Source organism: Hydra vulgaris, chromosome 15 (assembly GCF_038396675.1).
Source record: "Hydra vulgaris chromosome 15, alternate assembly HydraT2T_AEP".
Lineage (NCBI taxonomy): Eukaryota > Metazoa > Cnidaria > Hydrozoa > Anthoathecata > Hydridae > Hydra > Hydra vulgaris.
The window spans coordinates 43,852,891-43,877,614 of record NC_088934.1 but is presented as its reverse complement, the minus strand read 5'-3'; the positions used below and the strand labels follow the sequence as shown (position 1 = coordinate 43,877,614).

General features: G+C 29.8%; 1 protein-coding gene across 2 annotated transcripts in view; it reads left to right on the top strand.

Annotated features, from left to right (window-relative positions):
- The window catches only part of LOC100198915 (uncharacterized), a 45,599-nt gene extending 23,058 nt beyond the window's left edge, over positions 1 to 22,541 (top strand). The window contains exons 4-9 of one of the 2 annotated variants that reach the window (XM_065820751.1): positions 4,712 to 4,984; positions 12,787 to 12,825; positions 16,035 to 16,260; positions 19,537 to 19,751; positions 22,222 to 22,299; positions 22,399 to 22,541. In XM_065820751.1, the coding sequence (XP_065676823.1) occupies positions 4,712 to 4,984; positions 12,787 to 12,825; positions 16,035 to 16,260; positions 19,537 to 19,751; positions 22,222 to 22,299; positions 22,399 to 22,457 (890 nt within the window). In that variant the 3' untranslated portion in view covers positions 22,458 to 22,541. The remainder of the gene's footprint in view (positions 1 to 4,711; positions 4,985 to 12,786; positions 12,826 to 16,034; positions 16,261 to 19,536; positions 19,752 to 22,221; positions 22,300 to 22,398) is intronic. The other variant, XM_065820752.1, reaches the window with a different exon arrangement.
- Positions 22,542 to 24,724: the final 2,183 nt, after the last annotated feature.

The window sequence follows — 24,724 nt, the reverse complement described above, 5'->3', positions numbered from 1 at the left end:
TTAATTTGCAGTTGCTTGCTGGAATTTTATTTGTTTTAAAAAGAAATTTAAACCTTAATAGCATTTGCATGCTGGGATTGCATTTGTTTTAAAAAAAACTTTAAAGTATGATTAGCAGTTGTTTGCTGAGATTGTATTTGTTTTAAAAAGAAAATTTAAAAAAAAAATGAGTTTTATAAGAATAATATATACTAAAGGTATTTAATTCATTTTTTTAAAGAATTAAATAGTTTTTCATTTTTTTAATCTTTTTATACACGCTCGCACACGCACATACACACAGACACACTTTTTTAATACCTTGAAAATCTAATGAGATAAGGATGCTTCTGACATTCTATCAAATCATTAGTACAGATATACTACGGTAGATTGAGATTCTTATGTTTTTGAAAAAAATAAAATTTAAGTTTAGGAAAAAGTGTATTCTTATGTAAAATTAAATTTCAAGATAGATTTCTATGTACTACTTTTTGATTAGAAAATGTCTTGACACCCAAATTTTCACATTTAGACAATATAAATACTAAATTAAATTAAATTTGTATTAAATAATTGTAACCTGTTTTTATGTATTGGACTCTCATAAAGAGCACAGTGCAGAATCAATTTAAAAATAGGCTTTGACTTCCACCGTTTAAAATCTTTATAACATCGCAGTTTTTATCTATTTTTTTACTTGTTATTTAATCGAGTTTTTCATAAATTATGTCAAAACTTAAGACTAGAAAATCATTCATCACTACAATTTCAGAGTTTCCAATTGTATCATTACTTTCTATCAGCAAAACAATTCTTCAGAAAACAGACGTCTGTTGCTAGATACCATCGTAAAAAATTTTTATCTAATGTCAAAGCCCTCTATTCTCAGATCACAAAATCTCGTATTCTCAAAAAATAGGCTCTTGTGACTTCTGGATAGTCTTTAACAGTATCTTTAATAAATCCAAATCTGTTATTCCACCTCTTTTGTATGGTTTAGATTTTGTCACCTCACCTAAAGACAAAGCAGAATTGTTTGCTAAAACAATTCCACTAGTTGTGTTTTACCTGATATAGCCGACAAACAAGTTGATCCATTGTTTGTTATTCGTATCCCTCAAGCTTCTGTATCTAAAGTGATTTCCTACTCAGACTCTTATACAGCTTGTGGTCCAGACAACATACCTGTTATAGTCTTGCAGAAGTATTCTTCGAAGCTGTTGTCTATACTTTCTAAACTATTTAACAAGTGTCTATCAGAGTCTTGTTTTCTAGTCTGTTGATCTTTTTTAGCCTGCTGATCTTGTTTTCCAGCTTGCGGTATCTGTTATCCCTATTTTCAAAAACTCTGGAGAGCCATCTGACTTGCCTAACTACCATACCGTTAGTTTTCTTCCTATCATAAGCAAGGTTTTTAAGTCTTTAATTAACAAACACTTAAACTCTCATCTTGAGTCTAATAACTTACTTTCTGATGATCAATATGGATCTTGATCTTCTCATTCTACGGCTGATTTGCCATTATGGCTGCATTGTTTGCTGATGATACTACTATTTATTCTTGTCTTGATAAGAAGTCAACACTCTCTGATTGCTTGGAGGGGTCATTTGAGCTTGAAAAGGATCTTACTTCTGCTACAGCATGAGGCTCTCAGTGGCTGATGAGCTTTTTTTCAAACTCAATTTTTTGCAGCTAATGGTTATTGCAACAATCTAGATCTTCCTATATTTATGAACTGTAATGTACTTGATGAGTCATCTACAATTTGTCTTCTAGGATTAACTCTTACTTCCGATCTTTCTTGGAACCCATATATCAAATGCATTGCAAAATTAGCATCTGCTAAGGGTGCATCACTTTATCACTTTAGCCACTTTCTTACTCCGAATTCTATTCTTAATCTCTATAAATCTCAAATCCATTCTTGTATGTAAAACTGTTGCCATATCTGGAGCGGATCTTCGAATGATGCCATATTTCTTTCAGGCAAGGTGCAAAAATGCATTTTTAGCATAGTTGGACCAAATTCCAAAGAACATCAGTTCTTTGGAATTCACTTCCATCTTGTTTTTCTGATTCATACAGTTTACAATATTTGAAGTCCTCTGTCAATTGTTATTTTGCTCTATAAACTTCATATTTTCTCTTTCAGTAACTTCCAAACTCTAATAGTGGTTGCTTGCAGCCTTGTTGGAAGTGAAGATGTTGAAAAAAAAACTATGCCAAATTCTAGTCATCTGCAAGGTTTACTTGAAGCAGGAATTCTCACCCCTGAATCCTCTTACCTTGCTTGTGTACTTTAGTACTTAGAGCAGATAGTACTTCAATTAACACAGACTGGAAGTGTGGTGCTATAACGCATCCTAAAAAGCTGTCACACGTGCCACTGAGCCATATGCATGTTTAATTCAAATGAGTTAATTTTACGTCACCTAATAGAAGAAATTGATGGACCAACATCATGTAGTACTGGAATTGTAGGTCCTGTGGGAAAATTTCTTCATGATGTTAATAAAATGGAGTATAATCCTCACCTCAGGTCAAGACTCTTCCAGATGGAGAGCTTTATTGACATTCCAGAAACAATACTAAAAAATATATCAACAGATCAAAAACAATCATAGAAGCATTTAGGATTAGTGTGCTGCCACCTAATCTAAGAGAAATTCAATGTGGCCCCTTAAGTCACTGGGTCACTACAGGTATGAGAGTAGTCTTTATGTGAACAAGGAAACATGATCTAACTGAGCAGAATTTAAAAATCTAAAGTTACTTTTTTTATTCTGTTTACAATTTTACATTTAACTTTATTTTGACATAAAAGTAAAAAATAAACTTGAAGATGCTTCCTATCACATTCTTTCTCAATTGAGAATTCAACCTATCAGGTTGATTTCTGAATTCTCTATAAAGAATTCAGAAGTCAACCTGATGGGGTAAAAAAATTGTGACTCCCTACATTTAGTTAGGAGCTTGGTATGTAAACTATGAAAGTATCTTAATCTCTTTGTTATCCAGCAATATTACAAAAGACCGCAACTTTGCAGTTGAACATGTTTTGAAAGGGGTAATAATATTCCTGGAGATATGCAAATTCTACCAAGAAAAACACCTAAACTAAACTTTGCTGCAACTGCTTTTCAAGAGCTAGTTAAAAGGGAAAACAAAGAAGTACAAGAACCTATTTTTACTTGTTCACTTACTAAAGATAAGTTGTTATTGCTAAGATTGACACCTTTATTAACTCCTTCTTTCAAAATTCTGAAAATTTGTCACTTGTTTGAAAAGTCAAACAAGTGACAGTAGCATCTATGTTGGTAGTTGGACCATATGCAAGAGAAGGGTGTATTAGAGCTAGGGCTCAGCATAGAGAGTTGTTACCTGTGTTTAAAACAAATCTTTAATGTCAATAATAATGTCATCTTGAAAGATGTGTTAATTTTTTCTTTTTTTTATAATGTTTTAGTAGTGTTGTCAAAGTATCATTTGGGATAGAGGATAAATATTATAACACCATTATAAGATAGAGGATAAATATTATAACACTATAATAACTTCTCATGTTCAAGACTAACTTGTTGCTCCAAACTGAACTGATTTGACTCTATTGCTCTAAACTGAACTGATTTGACAGCAATTATGTTAAGGTAGAGATAAAATTTCTGGTAAAACTAATCAATTTTCTTTAGGTTTATTTATATTTAAATAGAATTGTAGAAAAAAAGAAAACACTAATTTTTTTCGATCATCAATAATAATTTTCCTTCTTCTTATAATTAGATTATAATTACTTTTATAATGTTTTTTTTTACTTTAATTATATATTTCTTATTATAATTGTTATAATGTACTACTAGTGTAATAATATAAGCAGAAACTGTTAGAAAAACTATTTAGAAGTGAAACTTTTCAGGAAAAAGTGTTAAATAGTTTTTATCAGGAAAAATTATCAAAACAATATTTCTGGGTTTGAACCTCTTTCTGATTAAATAGGAACCCAAGATTCCTGAATAAATTATTGAAACCTAATTAGGAGTATAAATTGATCCAACTCTCTGATTCAACTCTCTGCGACCCAACTCTTTGTTTCTTTTATTTCTAATATGTTTAATCTCTCTTATTTCTTAACAAAACTTCTCTGTTTACATGACTTCTCTCTTATGTCTTTACATGACTCTCTACTATGTGTTAATTACCAATCTGATAGTTAATTTAGGCTGTGAAGCATGGTGTGAATGAATTTCCTCTGTATTTTGGCAAATGCTAATTTGCAATATTTGAGACAGTTACCTGAGAAGCATTTTCTAAAGTTGAAAATGATGAACTTAAATGATTAAAGTTTATGTATTTTGTTACAAAGCATGATTACGCAAATGAATTAGGACTATATATCTTCACTTGATAATAGCACAGCATGCATTGAAGGCTTGATACCTTATTTTTAAAATTTCATAATAAGAGATAGATAAAGATGTTTAGAGATATTTAACCATATCTAAAGATTAAAGATATTTAACCATATTTAAAGATAATCAAAGATAGATATTTAAAGATATTTAAACAATTAATAAATAAATTATAACATCACTGTACAGCACTTTTTCAATTTTTTTTATTTTTTAAGTTCTTGAACCTGTCAGATTTCTAAATGCGTAAAATATATTGATGCAGCCTAGATTGTGCTTTGTCTATTTAGTACTTTTTTTCTTGAATTTAAATTTATCATAGATAAAGAGTTGTTCCAACTTGATGCTTTTCAACACACAAGTGATGTTGGAACTAAAAAATTAAATCAACAACTGATTTTGGATCTAATAGTTTCAAATACATCTTTTGGCTTATACTCAACTAAAAACATTACTGATAATTTTAATCATAGCAAAGATGATGTTGCTACCAAGGAAACTCAAGAAAAACAAAATTCAATAGAGTCTTTAACAACAGCATCACTATTTAACAACTTAATCCCACAATACACTCCTTACGCTTACTCAAGGCCAGGTAAAATGCTAACTAACTGTAGTAGATTAACTGTAGTAAAGTATGTTTTACTTTTTCTTTATGACTAACATTTAAAAAATTTCTTTTTCAGTTCAAAACAAAAGTTTAGCCAAATTTTTTTTCAGTTTTTATGCATAACTTTTTACAAACATTCTCAAATAAGCTGAAATTTTTACTAAGCTCCTTTTGGATCTCATTTTACACGTAACAGTCTTGCATGCATTCTTCTTGGAATGTCTTACTAATAATCTATCAGTCTTTTCAGTTCTTCATCATCATCATCATCATCATCATCATCATCTTTAGTTGTTTTTTTAGGTCTTCCAGAGCAAGGCTTGCTTTTAATAGTTTTGCACTGACAAAATCATTTCATAATGTGATTTATTCCTGGTTTAGAAACATTGTAAAATTCAGAAATCCTTTTTTAAGGCATTTTTTTTCCCACACCTTTTATAGGTAATTTCTTTGTTTCATATGAAACCTGAGCTTTTCTCATGCTTTTTAAATATTGCCAAGTAATTAAATTATAAAATTTTATAAATAAGAAAATATTTTCACAAATAGTTACACTTCAATGCTTTTGAAATCAAAAATTTCACAAATTTTTTTAAATTTAAATTTGATGTTACTTTTTACAATTTTTGCATTAAATATTTTAAATTGTAATAATATAAAATGTAAATTTGTTAAAAATTTCAGCCTATTATTTAACCAACACTAGTATTGTATATCATTGAGATTTTCTATAGCATAAATTATATTTATTTAGAATTTTAAAACTTTTAATATTAAAAATATTTTGGATATGAGTTCGAAAATAAGTATTTTGAATTAAAATAGTATAAATCACATTTGGTAAAAACTTAAGCTTATTTTATAAAGTTTGTGAAAAGTAATGCGTTAAAAACTGAAAAAAGTTGACATTTCTAATCCTTTGCAAGTTACTTTATATATATATATATATATATATATATATATATATATATATATATATATTTATATATATATATATATATATATATATATATATATATATTTATATATATATATATATATATATATATATATATGTATATATATTGCAGGTCGGCAGTTAGGTCGGCATTGCCGAATGCCGACCCTAATTCCGAGGGTTTTATATGTATATACATATATATGTATATACATACATATATATATATATATATATATATATATATATATATATATATATATATATATATATATATATATATATATATATATATATATTAGGGGTGTCCACTATGCAAAAAATTTTAGAGCCCCCTCAAAACCCCTAAAGATAAGCCCCAATTTCCTATTTAACCCATTAGTGCCTGAGTTTTTTGTTACATTTTACAATTTATAGAGCCTCCCATTTTTGGGGATGCTAGGCACGAATGGGTTAAAACAGTAGCACATTTTTGCATTGATTACAAATTTCATAAACAAGCAAGTTAATATTATGATATTGACACAATTTAATATGTAATATTGACTTATAATTATTTTGCTGTTTCCTGTTTTAGTTAAATAAATTAAAACTGAAATGTTGACAAGAAGTGGTAAAGTTGTAGAAACTGAACTCAAGTCTTTGCCAACCAGTTCCAGTTGTTTGTCAGACACAACCGACCAGCCTTCACTGTCGTCATCATCATCAACAACAAGGCCTGTTACTCGTGCCTCTACTAAGTTTTGGTTAATTCACCATCACCATCAATAACTGGTTCCAAACTACCCGATTGCAGACAGGTTTTAAAATTTTTTCTTTTTTTACGACGCGATGAAGAAAATGTCCGAAATCATGTAACAAATCAAGAAATTGGCTATATAGTAATCGACGCTGTTGTAACTTTCTGGAACATGGCACGTATCAAGACAAAGACAAGACAAAATTTGGTGTTAGATCTTATGTGTCTCTGGAATTAGTGGAACCGCTTGTTGAAGAACAAGAATCGCGAAAGTGATGCTGGCGGAAAACATGTTAACTTCTTGGCCAAGTTGGATAGTCTTTTTGATACTGGATCACCTGATGCCATACAGGAAATCATGAAATCCAGGCTACTGACTGCTCAAAGGAAAGATGATGATGTTGCATTCTATTTAGATAAAAAAAAGACAGAAAGGCGACCATGGACGGGGATGACATAATCTTTGAGATTAAAGCAAAAATGAAAGAAGTCAGATATAATCGGAAAATCATACTTAGAGATGAAGAAAAAGAAAGAGTAGAAAAAGAAGGTAGACAGGATGATCAGGATAATGAAGACATGGAAGTTAATGATGAAGAACAGAATATTAATGAAAATATTGCTGTTGCTGAGGTAGATATCGGTTTAGGGTGTGACTTGAATTATGAACCTCCAATGAATAGACGATCAGAATTTGTTACTCTTCACCTCCCCAAAAGAATTATGCAATGCGAGGAAATCACTTCTGCAGCAGACAGGCTGAAATTGTCTGATAATAAAACAACTATGATTGTGTCTGCTGTAATTAAAGCTGCTGGTGGAAACTTGGACGATTTTGATATCTCCAGATCGATATCTCGTCGAAGTAGAATGTTAAATCGAAAGAGGATTGCTGAGAGTGTTATAGATAATGTGAGGCTCAACCCACCCTAGTTTGGTGCCCTTCACTGGGACGGAAAATTGGTAAATGACATACTAGTCGTACAACATGAACAGTTAGCTGTGCTTGTGTCGGGTGCTCCAGAATACAGTGAGGGAAAATTGCTTGGTGTTCCTGTTCTCGTTGATTCGAAAGGAGAGACTCAAGCAAATGCAACATTGGATCTCCTAGAAGCTTGGGATCTAAGCGACAATATTGTGGCATTGGTATTTGATACCACTGCCAGTAATAGTGGCATCCACAATGGTGCTGCTAAATTGATTGAAGAAAACTTAGGTCAAAAACTTCTCCATCCTGCCCGTCGACACCACATTTTTGAAATCTTTGTTGGAGCAGTTTGGAAGAAATTATTTGGAAACATTTTTGGTCCAGAGAATAAATTCTTTGCTGAATTTAAAACTGCTTGGCCAGCATTGGATAAACAGTTGCCAATTAAAACTTTAGCTGTTGAAGGCACCTGGTTGCAAAACCTCAAAGAACAGACCATACAGCATTTGATACATCTACTTGCTAAGGAAGATGCTACATCATTTCCAAGAGATGACTATCGTGAATGTGCTGAGAACACACTGATCATCTTTAGGCAAATTCCACCGCGGGGTGTACACTTTCTTAAATGAGTAGCTATCCACCAAGCTCGGTGGATGGCATGTAACATTTATGCGAACAAAATGTTCATGTTTTCTAAACAATTGCCTTATGATCAGAGGATGACGACCAAACTTTTTAGAATGAACAGATATCTTTCTCTTTTCCACACACCAGCTTGGACTAAAGCTAGCATTGGTGCTGATGCACCTATGAATGACCTGCAATTCATCCATGACATGAAAGACTACAAAGAAATAGACAAGGAAGTTGCTGATGTCATTCTTTCTAAAGTAACCAATCACCAATGGTATTTGACAGAAGAGGTAGTTCCATTTGCTTTCTTCAACAAACATGTTAGTTCCACTGTGAAAAAAGATATGGCAGCCAAACTCTTGGAAATTCCAGTACCCGAAAATTTTCATCTTGGTAAGCCAGTTTTTCGTCAAATCACTTGTCAAACAGGTTTGTCAAATCTTCTGGGACCTGAATCTCACTCATTGTTCAGCATTCTTGGCATCAATACAAATTGGCTTGCTAAACCAATTGAACAGTGAACAGAGCAACCAGGATACAAAGAAGCTGAAAAATTTGTTCGTTCGATAAAAGTTGTAAATGATACCACAGAAAGAGGAGTTAAACTGATTTCAGAATTTGCCATCATCATAACCAGTGATCCAGAACAAAGAGAATGGTTGCTGCAGGGCGTTGAAAATCACAGGCAGCAATATTCTGATTTTGGCAAAAAAACTCTTGGACAATGAAACAACATTAATAACATTCAGAAAGACAGTCTTAATTTTAGTTTTGGGGTTCCACTCTGATACTTTGACTATAATTGTTAACCAAAAGTGCAGAACTAGTTTGGTTAAACTGGATAATTTAACATATATTATGTAAGCTGCTTTTGTTTGGCTTGATTTCTGTGATTTAATTTCTAAATACTTGAAAAATGAGATTCACAATAATTATTTCTCTGTGTTTTAACTAAAAAAGATACTGTTTTAAACAGGAAATTTGGGCTTGTCTTTAGGGGCTCTGAGGGGGCTCTAGAATAGTTATTAAAATTTGATAAAAAATTTTTTTACATTATACACAAACACTAGAATGGGAAAAAATTCAATTTGGTTGGTTTTGAAAATTTTTTGCATAGTGGACACCCCTAATATATATATATATATATATATATATATATATATATATATATATATATATATATATATATATATATATATATATATATATATGTACATATATATATTTATATATGTGTTTATATATATATATATATATATATATATATATATATATATATATATATATATATATATATATATATATATATATATATATATATACATGTATACATATAAATATATATATACATACATATATATATATATATATATATATATATATATATATATATATATATATATATATATATATATATATATATATACATACATACCTACAAAAATAATTTTTTTTTTTTAAGTTTAAAAATTTGTTAACAAAGCGTTTATTTGAAAAAAAGCATTTTTTTAAAAAGTTTGATTAAAAATTTGTAGAAAAGCAAATTCGCATTGCTATTTTGCAGATTCCAAGCTACTCTTGATTTACAATCAAGAACAGCTTGGGATCTGCAAGGTATAGAGTCAACTAAATTTATGCAAACATCAGTTGGAATTGAGTCTCATATTCCTTGACTTAACTAAGTAAAGCTGCATGATTTGTAGACTTGATACCTTTCAAATGACAGTTAACATGTTCCCATAAATGTTCAATAGGGTTTAAGACAGGTTATTGCTCATTAAGACAGGTGATTGCTCATTGCACTTCAAAGCACAAAATTTACTCTTATTGAAAAATTCTTAAAACAATTTGACTGTGTGTTTAGGATATGTTTTTGGCTGTGTGTTAACCTGCTGGTATATCCATCCAACAGGCATTCTATATTATTTATATATATATTTTTTCCAGTAATTCTATAGAGCAGTTCAAAACGATCATGAATAAGACATCTCCAAACCATTACATTATCTTCTCAATGTTTTACAGTAGACAGTTGGTATTTAGGAACTTGTACCTACTGGATGTTGAACATACCTGATTCCATCTGATCAGAACAGCATAAGCTTGATTTCATTACTTAAAAGCATCTTTACCCATTGTTGATGATCTGTTGCTAGTTCATTTTGGGAATTTCAGTTCTTCAAGGAAATCAATCGCTTTTTAGCTAGAAAGAAAATTCTCAGTCTTCTAAATGAATTGAGTTCCAGTTTTCTAAATAAAATGCTCATTTGCAAAACGCGCTAAATTTGAGTAAATTCAAAATTTGCAAAACGCACTGAGTAAATTCATTTTGAGAAAACAACGAAAAACTGAACTACTCTTAGTTCAACAGCATCAACAGAAATTGATATTTTTTTTGTCCATTTTTAGGACCAGAAATTTTTAATTGGTCTTTTTGTAGTAGAAATACTACAGTTCATTCCATAAAAAACATTATTTGTACATTTACACGGTGTGTCCCAAAAATAACCGAACTTCATATTTAAATCATATAACATGCAGCGCCATCCATTGATAATTTGCAGCATGAAAAAGATACATTCATCCTCTTTCAAATGCACCTACATTCATGTAAATCGGATGATAGATGTGAAAGTTACAGCCATTTCAATAAAAGAAAAACGCGTCCTAATGTTACAAAACAAAAATGGAACAAAGAGCAAATATAAAATTTTGTGTTAAACTTGAAAAAAAATTTGCTGAGACATACGAATTGATGAAAATAGTTTATGGTGATGGTTGTATGAGTCGTACTCAAGTTTATACGTGGTTTACACGATTTAAAAATGATCGTGAGGATTTAAATGACGATCTGAGGCCAGGTCGTCCAGAAGCTAGTAATCGTGCTGAATTGGTGGAAAAAGTCCGTGAAATCATTAGTATCGATGCAAATTTTACTACGAGAATGTTGGCTGAGGAATTAAATACAAGTAAAAACACTATTTGGAGAATTTTAACTCAAGATTTGGGTAAAAGAAAGGTATGTGCGCATTTTGTTCCACATGAATTAAATGAAGACAAAAAAATCGCTTGTGTGGAGCATTGCAAAGACATTATTGAAACTGTTGAAAACGATCCAGACTTTCTTGATTCGATTATAACTGGTGATGATTCATGGTGCTTTAAATATGACCCTGAAACTAAGCGTCAGTCTGCTGAATGGAAGTCCAAAGGCGAGCCAAAACCAAAAAAATTGCGTTTCCAGAAGTCTGGAATCAAGACAATTTTGATTACTTTTTATGATTCAAAGGGTATTGTCCACAAGGAATTTGTTCCAGAAGGTGGAACTGTTAATGGAGAATACTATTTAGGCGTTTTAGATCGTTTGTGGAGAAGAATTTGTCGTGTTAGACCTGAATATCCAGCGGGAAAACAACTGTGTTTATTGCATGACAATGCACCACTTCACAAGACCAAAAATGAACGAATTTTTGATGAAAAAATGGATTTCTCTCATCAACCACCCTCCATATTTGCCTGATCTATCACCATGTGACTATTTTCTATTTCCAAAACTGAAAACCAAGATGAAAGGAGCATTTTATGATGATATCCCAGCCATTCAAGCAGCTGTAACCAAGATGCTGAGGAACATTCATATAAATGACATAAAAAAATCTATGCATGCGCTGGTTGATCGTGCCAAACGTTTTATTGAGTCTGATGGAACCTATTTTGAATAAATAATAACTTTCAATGATGATATAATATGTGTTTTCTTTTATATCCAAAAAGTTCAGTTATTTTTGGGAACACACCGTGTAAATCAACAGTCGCCAAATGGGGGTTTTCTATTAAGATAAAAAAGCTTAATATTAAAAGCTTTTTATCCTGATGATATGTTGTTTTGTATTCCTAATTGATATTGATTCTTAGTAGATTTACTAAGTTTAAATTTCTTCACAATTTGTCCAATATCAGACTTACTCTGTAAAGCTGTGCTATCTTATGAAACAAATTTTCATATGAACTGATCCCACAAACAACTTATTTTACTGGAGACGAGAGACATTTCTTAAATCACTTGATCTCAATAATTTATAAATAAAGCTTTATAATAGTTTCATCAATGTACTTGTTTACGATACCATAAAATTAGCAATTTTTTTTGGAAAATGTAAAAAGCTTTATTTTGTTTGCATGTTTTCAAACTCATCAAAATTGTTATTTTTAAAATCAATAATTAAATAATTATTATTGTTCCAAACATCATAGTAAATGTAAAAACCTTTTAACTGGTATATAACATTAGCTTTATTGAAGTATGGGTTAAAATATTTGTAAAATTCAATTTTTTTTAGCCTGTCCGCAAATTTTTGGAAGCTGCTGTATATATTAAAACCAAAATGCATTATTTTTATCATTAATTTTTATTTGTTAAAAATTTCAGTTTATTATTTAACTATCACTAGTATTGTATATCATTGATAATATCTTATATCGATATATTTATAGCATAAATAATATTTACTTAAAATTTTAAACTTTCAATATTAAAAATATTTTAGATACAAATTTGAAAATAGTTCGCTCGCCATCTGAAAAAGGTAAGCTAGGTTTTGATTTATTTGTCAAAAAAGTAAAAAGTTTGTCTCACATAATAATGATTTAACTAAAAATTATGAATAAAAAAATAATAGCTTATTAGAGATAATACGGGTCTGCGACTTTTCTTCTTTGAAATAAGAGTTCATTCCTATGTATTTTTGGTTGCTACATTCAGGAAAACTATCAAAAAAATTTGCATAAGGTTTTTCGGCAAAACACAAAATACTGTGGGATGGCCTATCTTAAGTCGCAAAACGAGGTTTGTTGCCGAAGTATATATTTTTTATTAATCCAACTATTATATATTATATCATACTATAATATAATATACTTATATATATTATACTATAAATATTATTTATTAATCCAACTTAATATAAAATAATATTATGTTTTATAGACTGAAACAAAACATTTAGTAACTCATGGTGGTAAAGTTAATTAGTATTGAATCATATATATCGGGATTTTTCATAATAAGTATGGATGTATCCTGATATATACAAATGCCCAATTTCTCAAGGAATTCCCAAACTCTGGTCCATGCCCTTTTATTTATTTAGTTATGTTTCAACTTTCATAACGTGTGTTTTAAAAATGACTTCAAGAGGTTGTGTAAATTCTTCTGAGAGTTTTTGCTATATTTGTGGTGAGTTTGTAGTAAAAAAACAACAAAGAAATATTACTGATTTTGTTGAAAAAGTGTATTTTGCTTATTTTGGTGTGAAGATAGGGGACCAGGACAAATCTTGGACCCTGCATGGAGTTTGTTTAGGGTGTGTTGAAGGACTTAGAATGTGGTCAAAAGGTAAAGTGTTTAACTTTACCTTTTGACCACATTTTAAGTCCTTCAAAACATCCTTTTTTTGTTTTGGTGTTCCCATGATCTGGAAAGATTTATTTCCCATGATCGAAACCACAGCGGTGACAGCTACTTTTGTTCATGCAATGTGCAAGGGCATAGTACCAAAAATAAAAAATAAATTTGTTACCCTAACATGGATTCGGCACTCCGCCCACTCCCTCATGGACCTGGCATTCCTATACCACAAGCACCCCAAAGCCTAGAAAGTGAATCAGAAGAAAGTTCCAGTGGACCTTAACAATTTTCTCAAGCTGAATTAAATGACCTGATCCAAGATTTAGGACTCCCAAGACAATCTTCTGAGTTACTAGGATCCAGACTGCAAGAGAAGAATTTATTGACACCTGGAACTTCTTTTGCTTGGTATAGATATAGAGAAAAACATTTTGAGCCTAATTTTTCTCAATGATGGTGAGCTAGTCTATTGTTCCAATATTAATGGTTCAATGTCCTTAATCAAGGTTCAATATATAGCTAAAAAATGGAAACTGTTGATTGATGTATAAAAGCTGTTCTGCTTCACAACGGGAATAAGTACGCATCAATACCCATTTGTCATTCAGTGCGTTTAAAGGAAACATATGGTAACTTGCCATTGATCTTGAATAAGTTAAAGTACAAGGAATTCAAGTGGACAATTTGGGGGATCTTTCTGTGATACTTGGACAGCAAGGTTGTTACACAAAATTTCCCTGTTTTTTTTGTGAATGAGATAGTCGTGCTAAAGCTAAACACTGGAACCTGAAAGTGTGGCTGAAAAGAACATTGAAGGTCAGAGAGAAAAACGGGAACTTTGAATCTATGATTGATCCTAAAAAGGTCTTTCTACCACCGCTCCATATCAAACTTGGCATGATGAAGCAGTTAATGAAGGCATTGCCAAAAGATGGTGATACATTTAAATACCTTTCAAGCAAGTTTCCTCGTCTGTCTAAAGCAAAGCTGGAGGGAGTTTTTGTTGGTCCTGACATTCTCAAGCTGGTGAAAGATAACAACTTTAAAAATGTGATGAATGATGTTGAAAGGTCAGCATGGAGTTCTTTTAAAGATGTAGTTGCGAAGTTTCTAGGGAATCAGAAGGACCTACACTTATATGTTGTGCAATTTTAAAAATCTGGGAGGCTCAATGAGTTTTAAGCATCTTTTTTTGAACTCCCATTTGGATTACTTCCCGAAAAAACTTGGTGCAGTTAGTGAAGAGCAAGGTGAGAGGTTTCACTAAGATATCAATGAAATGGAGAGAAGGTATCAAGGTCAATGGGGTACAAATATGATGGGTGACTACTGATGGGTGCTGCATAGAGAAAATTTAATGTACCATAAAAGAAAAAGCTCAAAGTGAAGCTTCGAAACTAAAAAAACCAGATTTTATAAATATTTGTATTTGTATATAATATAAATAAATATTTTATGACTTAAAATTAATAAAATTTGTGTAATTTTTAAGACTTTTTTCGGGTTTTGCGAGTTTTGCCTTTATTTTAATTTCCACTTTGCAGAAAATAATGTGATGGGTCAAAATGGATGGCATTCTCAAATTCAGCATGCCGAAATACATATGGTTTACCCATTACTATTTAAAAAAAAATTAAAAATTTCAATTTGCAGACCTGTGTAATTGTAGAGTAAATTTGTAGCATAAGTGAGATAGTTGTAGCATAAGTGAGATGATTGTAAAGTATTATCATATGAGCAATTCCACCGTTACTTACGACACATTTTGATTTTTGTAATGTCACATTTTAAAATATATATTTTTTATTTTATCAGATTAGATGTTTATATATTTATGAATCATCCCAAAATCATTTATTTATTTTCCTGAATATTTAAATTTCATTCCATTATTATAAGTTTAGGAATTAAAGTTGATTATATGTTATGTTACTTACGGGATGCAAAAAAACATTGCTTTAAACCTGTTGTTTTCAGTTGAATATTTCAAGCTAAATATTCAACCTGGCTTCTTAAATTAAACTCAGTATTTATTATTTTGCATAAAATTATTCAAAAAATTGTTTTAGCTATTTATTTATGTCTTAAATCAAATTAGTTATCGTTACTTACGGGGACAATTCTACGCTTTTAACAGAATGTAGTTTAGCTACCATTTATATAAAAAGTATGGCGCTAACTATAATTTGAAAATTAAAAAAAAAAAATAACGCAAATAACATTGTTAATCAAAATTAAAAATTTTTAAACATTTGGCAACCCAATGATTTCTTGGTTTTTATTTGAATTTATTTATTCATTTTATCAAAATAACACACTTGAGCGTGGAATTGCCCATATAATAATATTTTACTTTCTATAACTTTTTTTTGCATCTAATATTTATAGAATTAGCATTGTATTCAAACAACTTTTTACGTTCATTACATGGTGCACCAAAGCTTGTATGGGATGATGTATTGGCAAGTCAGTCACAAAAATGGGCAGATAGACTAGTGTCTGAAAATAGGGGGTTATATCATTCAGAAAGAGATGGACAAGATTATGGAGAAAATATTTATTCCATTCGAGGACTATCACAATCTCAACACATTCACCATGCAGTAAAATACTGGTTTGTTGTTTTTTGTTTTGGTTTGTATTTGTATATTATTTTTTGTTAATAGTGCCGTATAATGGGTTAATTAAACACTTTATAGGGTAGTCATGCATCTTTTAACATATTCATTTTAATTGTCAAATAAAACAGTAAATACTAGTGCTTAGTTCATTTTCAACTAGAAATACTTAAAGTAACTTTAAGAAATTATAAGTTGTTAATTACAACTCTTTGGTCAAAAATATCACAATGTAGATTGATAGAATTCCGTAAAAACTATTAACTGGAAACACTAAAGGTAAGCAATTGTAGTTAAAAAATTTTTTAGAATTTTAGATATTTTCTAGTATGCCATACATATATTGAAGTAAATTCGTACAAATTTTCAAGTCTTAAAAATGATTTGTTTATAAAATATAGGCTTTTAAAGTAAGGTGGGGTAATTAAGCACTTTTATATGGGATAAATGAGCATCTTTTGAATTAACTATTTTTTTTACTTAAAACATTTTTAATAATAAAATTAATATTTAAAGATACAAATAATTTGAATTTTTAGCTCATGTTTTTCATTTTTTTATAACAGATTTGTGGAAATGGTGAGAAACTACTTTGAGACAAAGTTTAAAACTTACTCAGGTAGTGAACTTAAAAGGGCTATCAAACTTGTTAACAATGGATAACCTTGTAGATGTGTAGCAAGGCTACTAAACATACCACACAGAACTCTTAAGTATAATGTTAGTGCTTTATGCAAAAGTAGTGTGGTTGGTCAAAAGAGTTTGTTTTTACCGGAAAAGAAAATGTCAATAGCACTATAAATTACAACTTTTAGTGAATTTAGCTGTGCATTTAATAAAGTAGATCTCAAATTTTTTTATACAAAGTTTTCTTAACAATTCTGGGATAGACTGTCCACGTTTTAAAGAAAATTTGCCTGGTAATGATTGGGTAAGATAATTTTTTTGATGGCATAAAAGTCTTTAATCTTATTGAACATGCCAAAATATTTGTAGAAAGTGTGCTGCAAATGTGGTTCTCTAAATAGATTTTTTAACAATTTACAAGAAACTATAAAAAATGTTCTGCCTCAAAATATAATAGACTATGACAAAACTAATCCTTCTGTTGAACCAAAAACCAAAACAAATGATATTCCAAAAAGGTGCTAAACATGCTAAAGGAGTTATGAATACATCAAAGTTTCTATTAAGTTTGCATGTACTGCTGATGGTGTATTTCTTCCTCCATATACAGCGTGTAAAGGTGAACATCTGTTGGACACTTGGATACTTGAAATCTGGTTGGTTTTATGGCTACTGTTTTAAAGATTGGCTGCAAACATTAGTAGTACCTTACTTCAGACATGTTGAAAACAACACACCAAAACCTCTTATAGGTGATAACTTAGCATGGCATTTATTTATTGACAACATTAGGATGGTCTTCTTACTTCCTAACAGTACACATTTGCTACAGCCTCTTGACCTTGAAGTTTATGGACTCATGAAATCAGCATGGAGAAAAGTAATTATTGAATGGAAAATTGGCGAAGGAAGGTTTCATAACTACCAAAAATGTTATACATAACTACCAAAAATGTTTTACCAAGATTGCTTCTAAATCTCTTGACTAATATGATAATCTTAGTTTGTATGATTACATATATGTTATATAGATTATATGATCACATACAAGAGTTTGCTGTAAATGAATTTAAAACATCTGGTATCTACCCACTAGACAGAAAAAAAATTGACAAGATTTTAAGAACAGACATGTAAATTTTCTCAGAACTTAGTATTGCCATCAGTTCTTGAACATCTTGAAAAGCTTATGCAGTTTTTTTTTGTTTTTTTGTTAATTCACTTCCTCAAGGCTGAGAAGGCCACTACAAACGGGGAGGCTACTTAATTGTGGTTATAACCCTCTCTCAACTCTGCGCGGAGAAACAAGTTGAGCGCGGTACTACCAGGGGCGTGGTGGTGATTCAACTTGGAACCTCTTGCTTATAAAGCGAGTGCTCTACCATGACACCACTACTGCATACAATATCATCATCATAATATCATAAATATCATCCCTTACTAACTGTAATATCAAACATTATTTTTTCAAAAATGAAACTGTCATTCCATAAAATAAGACCCTCAAAATGACGGTTTAATTTACCTTGAAACAACAGTTAAATTAAGATGGTTTAATTTACCTTAAGAAAAAGATACTTGGCATACTGATTCTCTATTTTTTAATATGGTCGAGGGTTTTAAATAAGATCAAATTTTTTTTTTTTTAATGTAAAACTACAAAACCTATTTTTTTACAACTATTTTAAAATAAAATCTGCTAACATATAATGAAAAGATAAATAGTATTTTAAAAAGTTACTTTAGTGGCTGGTTTTTTTGCATTTTTTTTGGCTGACCTGATGCCGACCTCTAAAAGATTGAGGTCAGTAAATTATTGCCGATTTAATTTTTCCTAATTCCGAGGGTTGTAATTAGAAAAAATCAAAACCTGAAAAAAGATAATAATCAGAAGCATAATATTAAATCATATTTATAATTTATAAGCATTTCCATGACAACATCATATTTCCATGACAACATTGCAAGCATATTTCCATGTGCTGAGTTTTCATGACAAATCACATGCATGTTTCCATGAGCTGAGTTTTCATGACAAGGTTCACAAAAATAGCTTATACAATAAAATAAAAATACTTGTAACTGAAATTCCTCTTATCTGTTGTAGAGGTTGAGTGCCAAATAAGTTTATCGTTCTTTCTGATGACTAAATTTTAAAAATTTAGTCATCATTGCATAAGTTTACTCTTTATTTCATGCACTTTAAATTTTTAATGGTTGATACTGCATGGCCTGAATCAGAAACTGTTTGAAGTCATTACTATTTTTATATTTTACTTTAAAATCATTACTATTTACATAGAGACAAGATATACACGCTAGCTATCATTTTGCGTTATTTTGATCAAAAACTCTATATTAAAACTACAATAAAATAATGCTTGCTTAACTAAATCTGTCTATGTGCAAATCATAATAAAGGCGCTTAATAAACTTTTATTAAAACAAATTGTATATATTAATAATAAATACATAAAAAATTTATTAGGTCAAATCTTATGGGAACCATTGCTATATGCCTTAAATTTAATGATTTGTAAAAACTTACTGTTTTATAATATGTTTTTTTGTTAATATAAAAATAAATTGGTATAAGTTGAATGTATTAGCATTAATTAAAGTTATGAATATTTTTTATAACATAGGTATGAAGGTGTAAAATACTACAGATACGAAAATCCTGGCTTCACTTGGCAAAGTGGTACATTTACACAAATGATTTGGTATGATACAAAAAAAATTGGTGTGGGTGTTGCATTTCGACCAGATATACAAACTACCGTTGTAGTTGCTCAGTACTCGCCTCCAGGAAACTATTTAAATCAGTTTGCAAAACAAGTGAGGAGACCATTAGCAGGATGTAAGTATTTGATTTTTACTTTTGATATTACTTTTGTTGACGTTACTTTCGTTCACTTGGTTACTTAGTTACTTTTGTTCACTTAGTTACATTAATCTGAGCATAATCCTATCAAAATTTAAAAGGGGAGACCAGGCAGGACCAGACCAGGGTTAGTTAAAACATTTCTTTTTATTTGTGAACTTGTGGCCAAAATGCAAGTACTTTTTGAAATTTTTTTTATTGCCTTAATACTATTTACTAAAAAACACACAATATTCACTAATTATGATTAAATGTAGTTATATAGTTTTAAATATAACTTTGATTAGAGAGCTGCAAAAAATGAGGTTAGTTGAAACTTTATATGAAAGTATGAAATAAGCATTTTTAATAATAAAAAAAAGCACTTTTTCATAACACACACACACAAACGTATATGTATGTATATGTATATGTATATATATATATGTATATATATATGTATATATATATATATATGTATATATATATATATTTATATATATATATATATATATATATTTATATATATATATATATATATATATTACACTACACCTCAGCACAAAAGTCACAGATATTCGATAGCGTATAATATAATTTTCTTCTCTCGGTCGATGTGACAGCTCCAATTTGCTCCAAAAAACTCTTTTTCTGACAACAATCTTTTGTGACTTTTGTACAGTTGTATAACCTGACTCATCCACATTCCAAATATCGGTTGCGGTAAAACTGTGTTTTGTTTGTACGGAATTCAGATTGTCAAAAAATAAATTTACATTATACCTGTTAAAGCTGGTGGCATGACTCAGCAATGTAGCTTCAGGCGTTCTTATTGCAAGTTCTGGTTTTCTTTTTATAAACAAAGAAAACCCTTCTGCACCAGTACGCTTGTTTTTTTGAAAGAGGAATTTTGTATTCACTTTTTTTCGTGTAATTGTAAACAAACTTTTGCATTTCTGCAGGAGTGAGGCCATAGTATACATATGAGGCCTCTAATATGCACTTCGTAAGTGCATCCACTTCTTCCATAGTAAAAGTATTTCTGTTGTTGTGGTACCCCACAGTTAAACTGGTTAGGGTGCTTGGTGTTGCTTTGACTTTGATGAAGTATCTTCTGAGTGTCACATAAGGAATGCCATAGTCTGCCATAGTAAATAGTTTTTAAGAAAAATTAGAATCGTATGTTGAAAAAATAATTTAAATTTAAACAACAAATCTCTTTGAAAAACTAAGTAAAAGAACTTTTAAAATGTTTAAGTTTTAAACGCACAACATTTTATACTTTTGTGAAGAGTCGAAAACCATTGTTTTTAAGAATTCAATCGATATTAAAAAGCTGCAACCAATGGATCGTGTTCAAAATAATAAAGAACAAACCGCTATCAACGAAGTGCGGTAGCAATACTTAAATAAATGAAAACATATGCTAAATAATAAGATCCTTGGTTTAAACTCTGATTTAGTGTGCCAGTATGGATAATTATAAAATAGCATAATTATAATCACAACGTTCCAACAATCCCCTATTTAACAGTGCATTCTTAAACGATCCAATTAAGGTATCCCATGCACAAAGCTCTTTAAAAAGCGCATTAAAAGAAAACCCACAAAAAATACTACTTAGACATCTCAGTAGACAGTCAACTATTTTATCATCTTTTATAATACTAAGTTACAAATAATTAAACAAGATAAATAATAAAACAAAAATCTCAAAAAGTTACTTTTATGTAAACAGTTCTCTAAAATTTTGAGCAACAACTTAATTTTGGCAACATATTTAATCTAACAACAAAATAGTATGTATTTTAGTTCTTGAAACCTTCGTTACTTGTTTGTAAATAATAAACTACTCGTTAGTTTATTATTACAAACAATAATAAGGTTTTCAATGTTTCAACTAACCCTGTGTTCCAACAAACCCCGGTCTCCCCTATAAACAATCTTTTGTTTTCAAATGAAAAAAATTTTCTTTACTTCCATTGAAAGTTTTTTCTTGTTGTAATATTGTTCATTCTTACTTGTTAAGTGCATGACAACTAAAATAGAAGTTATATTTTCTACTAAAATTATATAAAATTTTGTTTAAAAGAATTGTGACTCGGCAGAAATCGGTAAACATTTCAGCAATACTTAAAATTATACGATTCGTTTTAATTTTAATGAATTTTTTAAAGACATTTGAACGACGAATACTTGCATTTTTAAAATCATTTGAACAACGATCACACACACAAAAAAAAAGACGATGAATCACATTAGGCAAAACCTAAAGTATTTAAACAAAAATTAATCACATATGAAATCAAATCACATAATTTAAAATCGCTTAGCAATTCAACATAAAGTGTTTTACTTTATACCTACATAACTGTAGATATTGTACCTAAAACTAATAATTTGTATAGTAAGTTTTTGAAGTAATTTTTTTTGGTAATGATTGTTTGTCGAAACGTTGTATTTATAGTACCTGCACGACTACCAGAATTAAAAGAATTAATTCCACCAAACATGAACATGCCGCGGTATGATTTATGCGCTAAAGGTTAGTTATCCTTTATAAATGAACTTAATAAAGGTTACGTTTTTAAAACTTTGTTGGATGATTTTTTTTCTAATTTAACTTTAGTTTAACTGTTTTTAGGAAAATGTCAATATGGAAAAGTAAGCGCTTCTGTTCCTGAATATAGTAAAAAGACCTAATGATGGCAACAATAGAAATTTCACAATTTTCCTGTTAATAGTTGAAATCAAACATAACTTCTGAAATAAAATGTTTGTTTAAAAGTTTTGACTGCTTCTAGTTACCACCATCCAACTTAAATTTTATGCGAGATAAAAACTTTTTTTTAGGGAAGGGGAGGATTATTAAGGTGCTTCCAGAAGACTTACCGGCCTTGTTACAGAGCCTTTTTCGCCTAGAGCACAAGTATAGGCGGAGCATACCTATTTTACTGCGCCACGGTTACTTTTATTTTCTGTTTTAATGTTAGGGGAAAAGTGGTCTAATACGGGCCTCTATCGTGAAATGGGCCCCTATCAAATCTCTTGTTTGGACAATTATTATTACTAATTTAACTGTAGAATATTGTGCAGCTGACCATAAACATTTAAGAAAACTTTCCGAAAAATAGTTTTTTTGATTGTTAATTTTTGGCAAAAAGAATATTTAAAAGTACTACTTGTGAAACTTTATTGAGCTAAATATTTAGTTTAGTATTATAGTTTGATTATAATTGAAGTTATTGTCGATTTTTCTTTACCTAGAGTGTCAATTTTTAGTGTGAATAAGAAACAGAAGGTTGTGTATCATCTACAAATCAGTTATAGTCAATTTCTGACTAATCAGGTATTATTCAGAAATTAAATTAAGAGGGCCATTTTAGACTACTTTCACGGCAAAATGGACGACTAGCATTTCTTTGTTCAACGGTTGCTCGTTAACGTAAGGCATAGTTACACCTTTAATTTCCTGATGTTAAATTGTAGAACATTGATTGAACTTCCTGAAAAAACCACTGTTTGTAATTTTCGGTTGGTTACAGGTAGATGATTCTATTATTTTTTGAAAAGGGGCCCGTTTTAGGTGACTCTCCCTTATATACCAGTTATAAATATAAGTACAATAAAGTAAACCGAGATGACGTAATTTTGTCTTTGGGATCCATTCTATATTTTAATTTACTGTATCATCGCTAATATATAATGTATTAGTACATAAATATAAAATACATTTACAACATAAATATGAATTCCTCAGTAAAATATTTATATTGTTAAAGAAACATTTAGGTTGTTGTTAGGTAAAATATTATTACAAACAAACAAAAAAAATTATCAAAATTCGTCGTCTTGATATTTCAAATTTTATTCATAACTAATTAACTCATATATTAATTTGACACTTTTTTTATAAACATTTGCATTTGAAAACCAGTTATGACATATTGAAGAGTTTCTAGATAGTTTATAAAATCTAATTTGAAACTCATTAGTCTGGCTGTGCAAAAGTTGTCCATTTATATCAGAAAGAATAAGTAACAATAATAGTTGCAATAACAATAGTAATAAAAATAATAGTAGTTGCAGTAATGAATTATGATGGTCAAAGAAAATTACATTAATAATTACAATTAGGGAGCATCGAGTTCAATGCATCGAAAACAATGCCTTGAACACGATGTATCGACGTATTTAACGGTGTTAAACAGTACATCGTCCTTCTTACTTACGATGTCTTAACATTTCACATGAGAAAAAGTAAATAGATCGTCTAATGTATTGATAATCGTAAAATTAAATAGATCGTCTTAAGTTAAACTTTAATATCTAATGAGTGTATTTCCATTTAATATGTAAATTTACAGGATTCATATATTTAAAGCTGCAAAATGCTTATAATCAACAAATACGATTTTTTATTAACTTTTTTTTTTTTTTTTGCATCTTTTTTTATAGTATATAATCTTTACATAGAATAATTTATATTTATATTACATGTGAACTTTTTGGTATGGAATGTAAATTTCTTAGTATAAAATGTCTTCTATGATTTTTGTAATTGGATATTATAGATTAAATGTTAAATAAAAAATACATTACTTTATGTTATTATATTTATAGTAATTAAAAAGTTTATTAATATTGGAATTATATTATAATATTTAATGTAATAATATTAATATTTATAATATTTATAAATATTTGAAAATACGGTACAATAACTACTGGACAAATAGCTACAGAGCCCGTGTCATAATTTTAGTTAGTAAAATTGTTTTTTTGTTTTTTTTAAATTTGTTTTTTTGTTATTGGTGCCCCAAGAAAGCCTAACGGTTTTGTCACAAAGCACAGCGAAAGAGCATTTATTTAAAAAGTTCTCGACTCCTTTACCAATGGCGCGAATATGTCCAGAGCTCGCTTTGAACACTGGGTCTCTTGCTTCTAAAGCAAGCTCTCTAACCACTAAG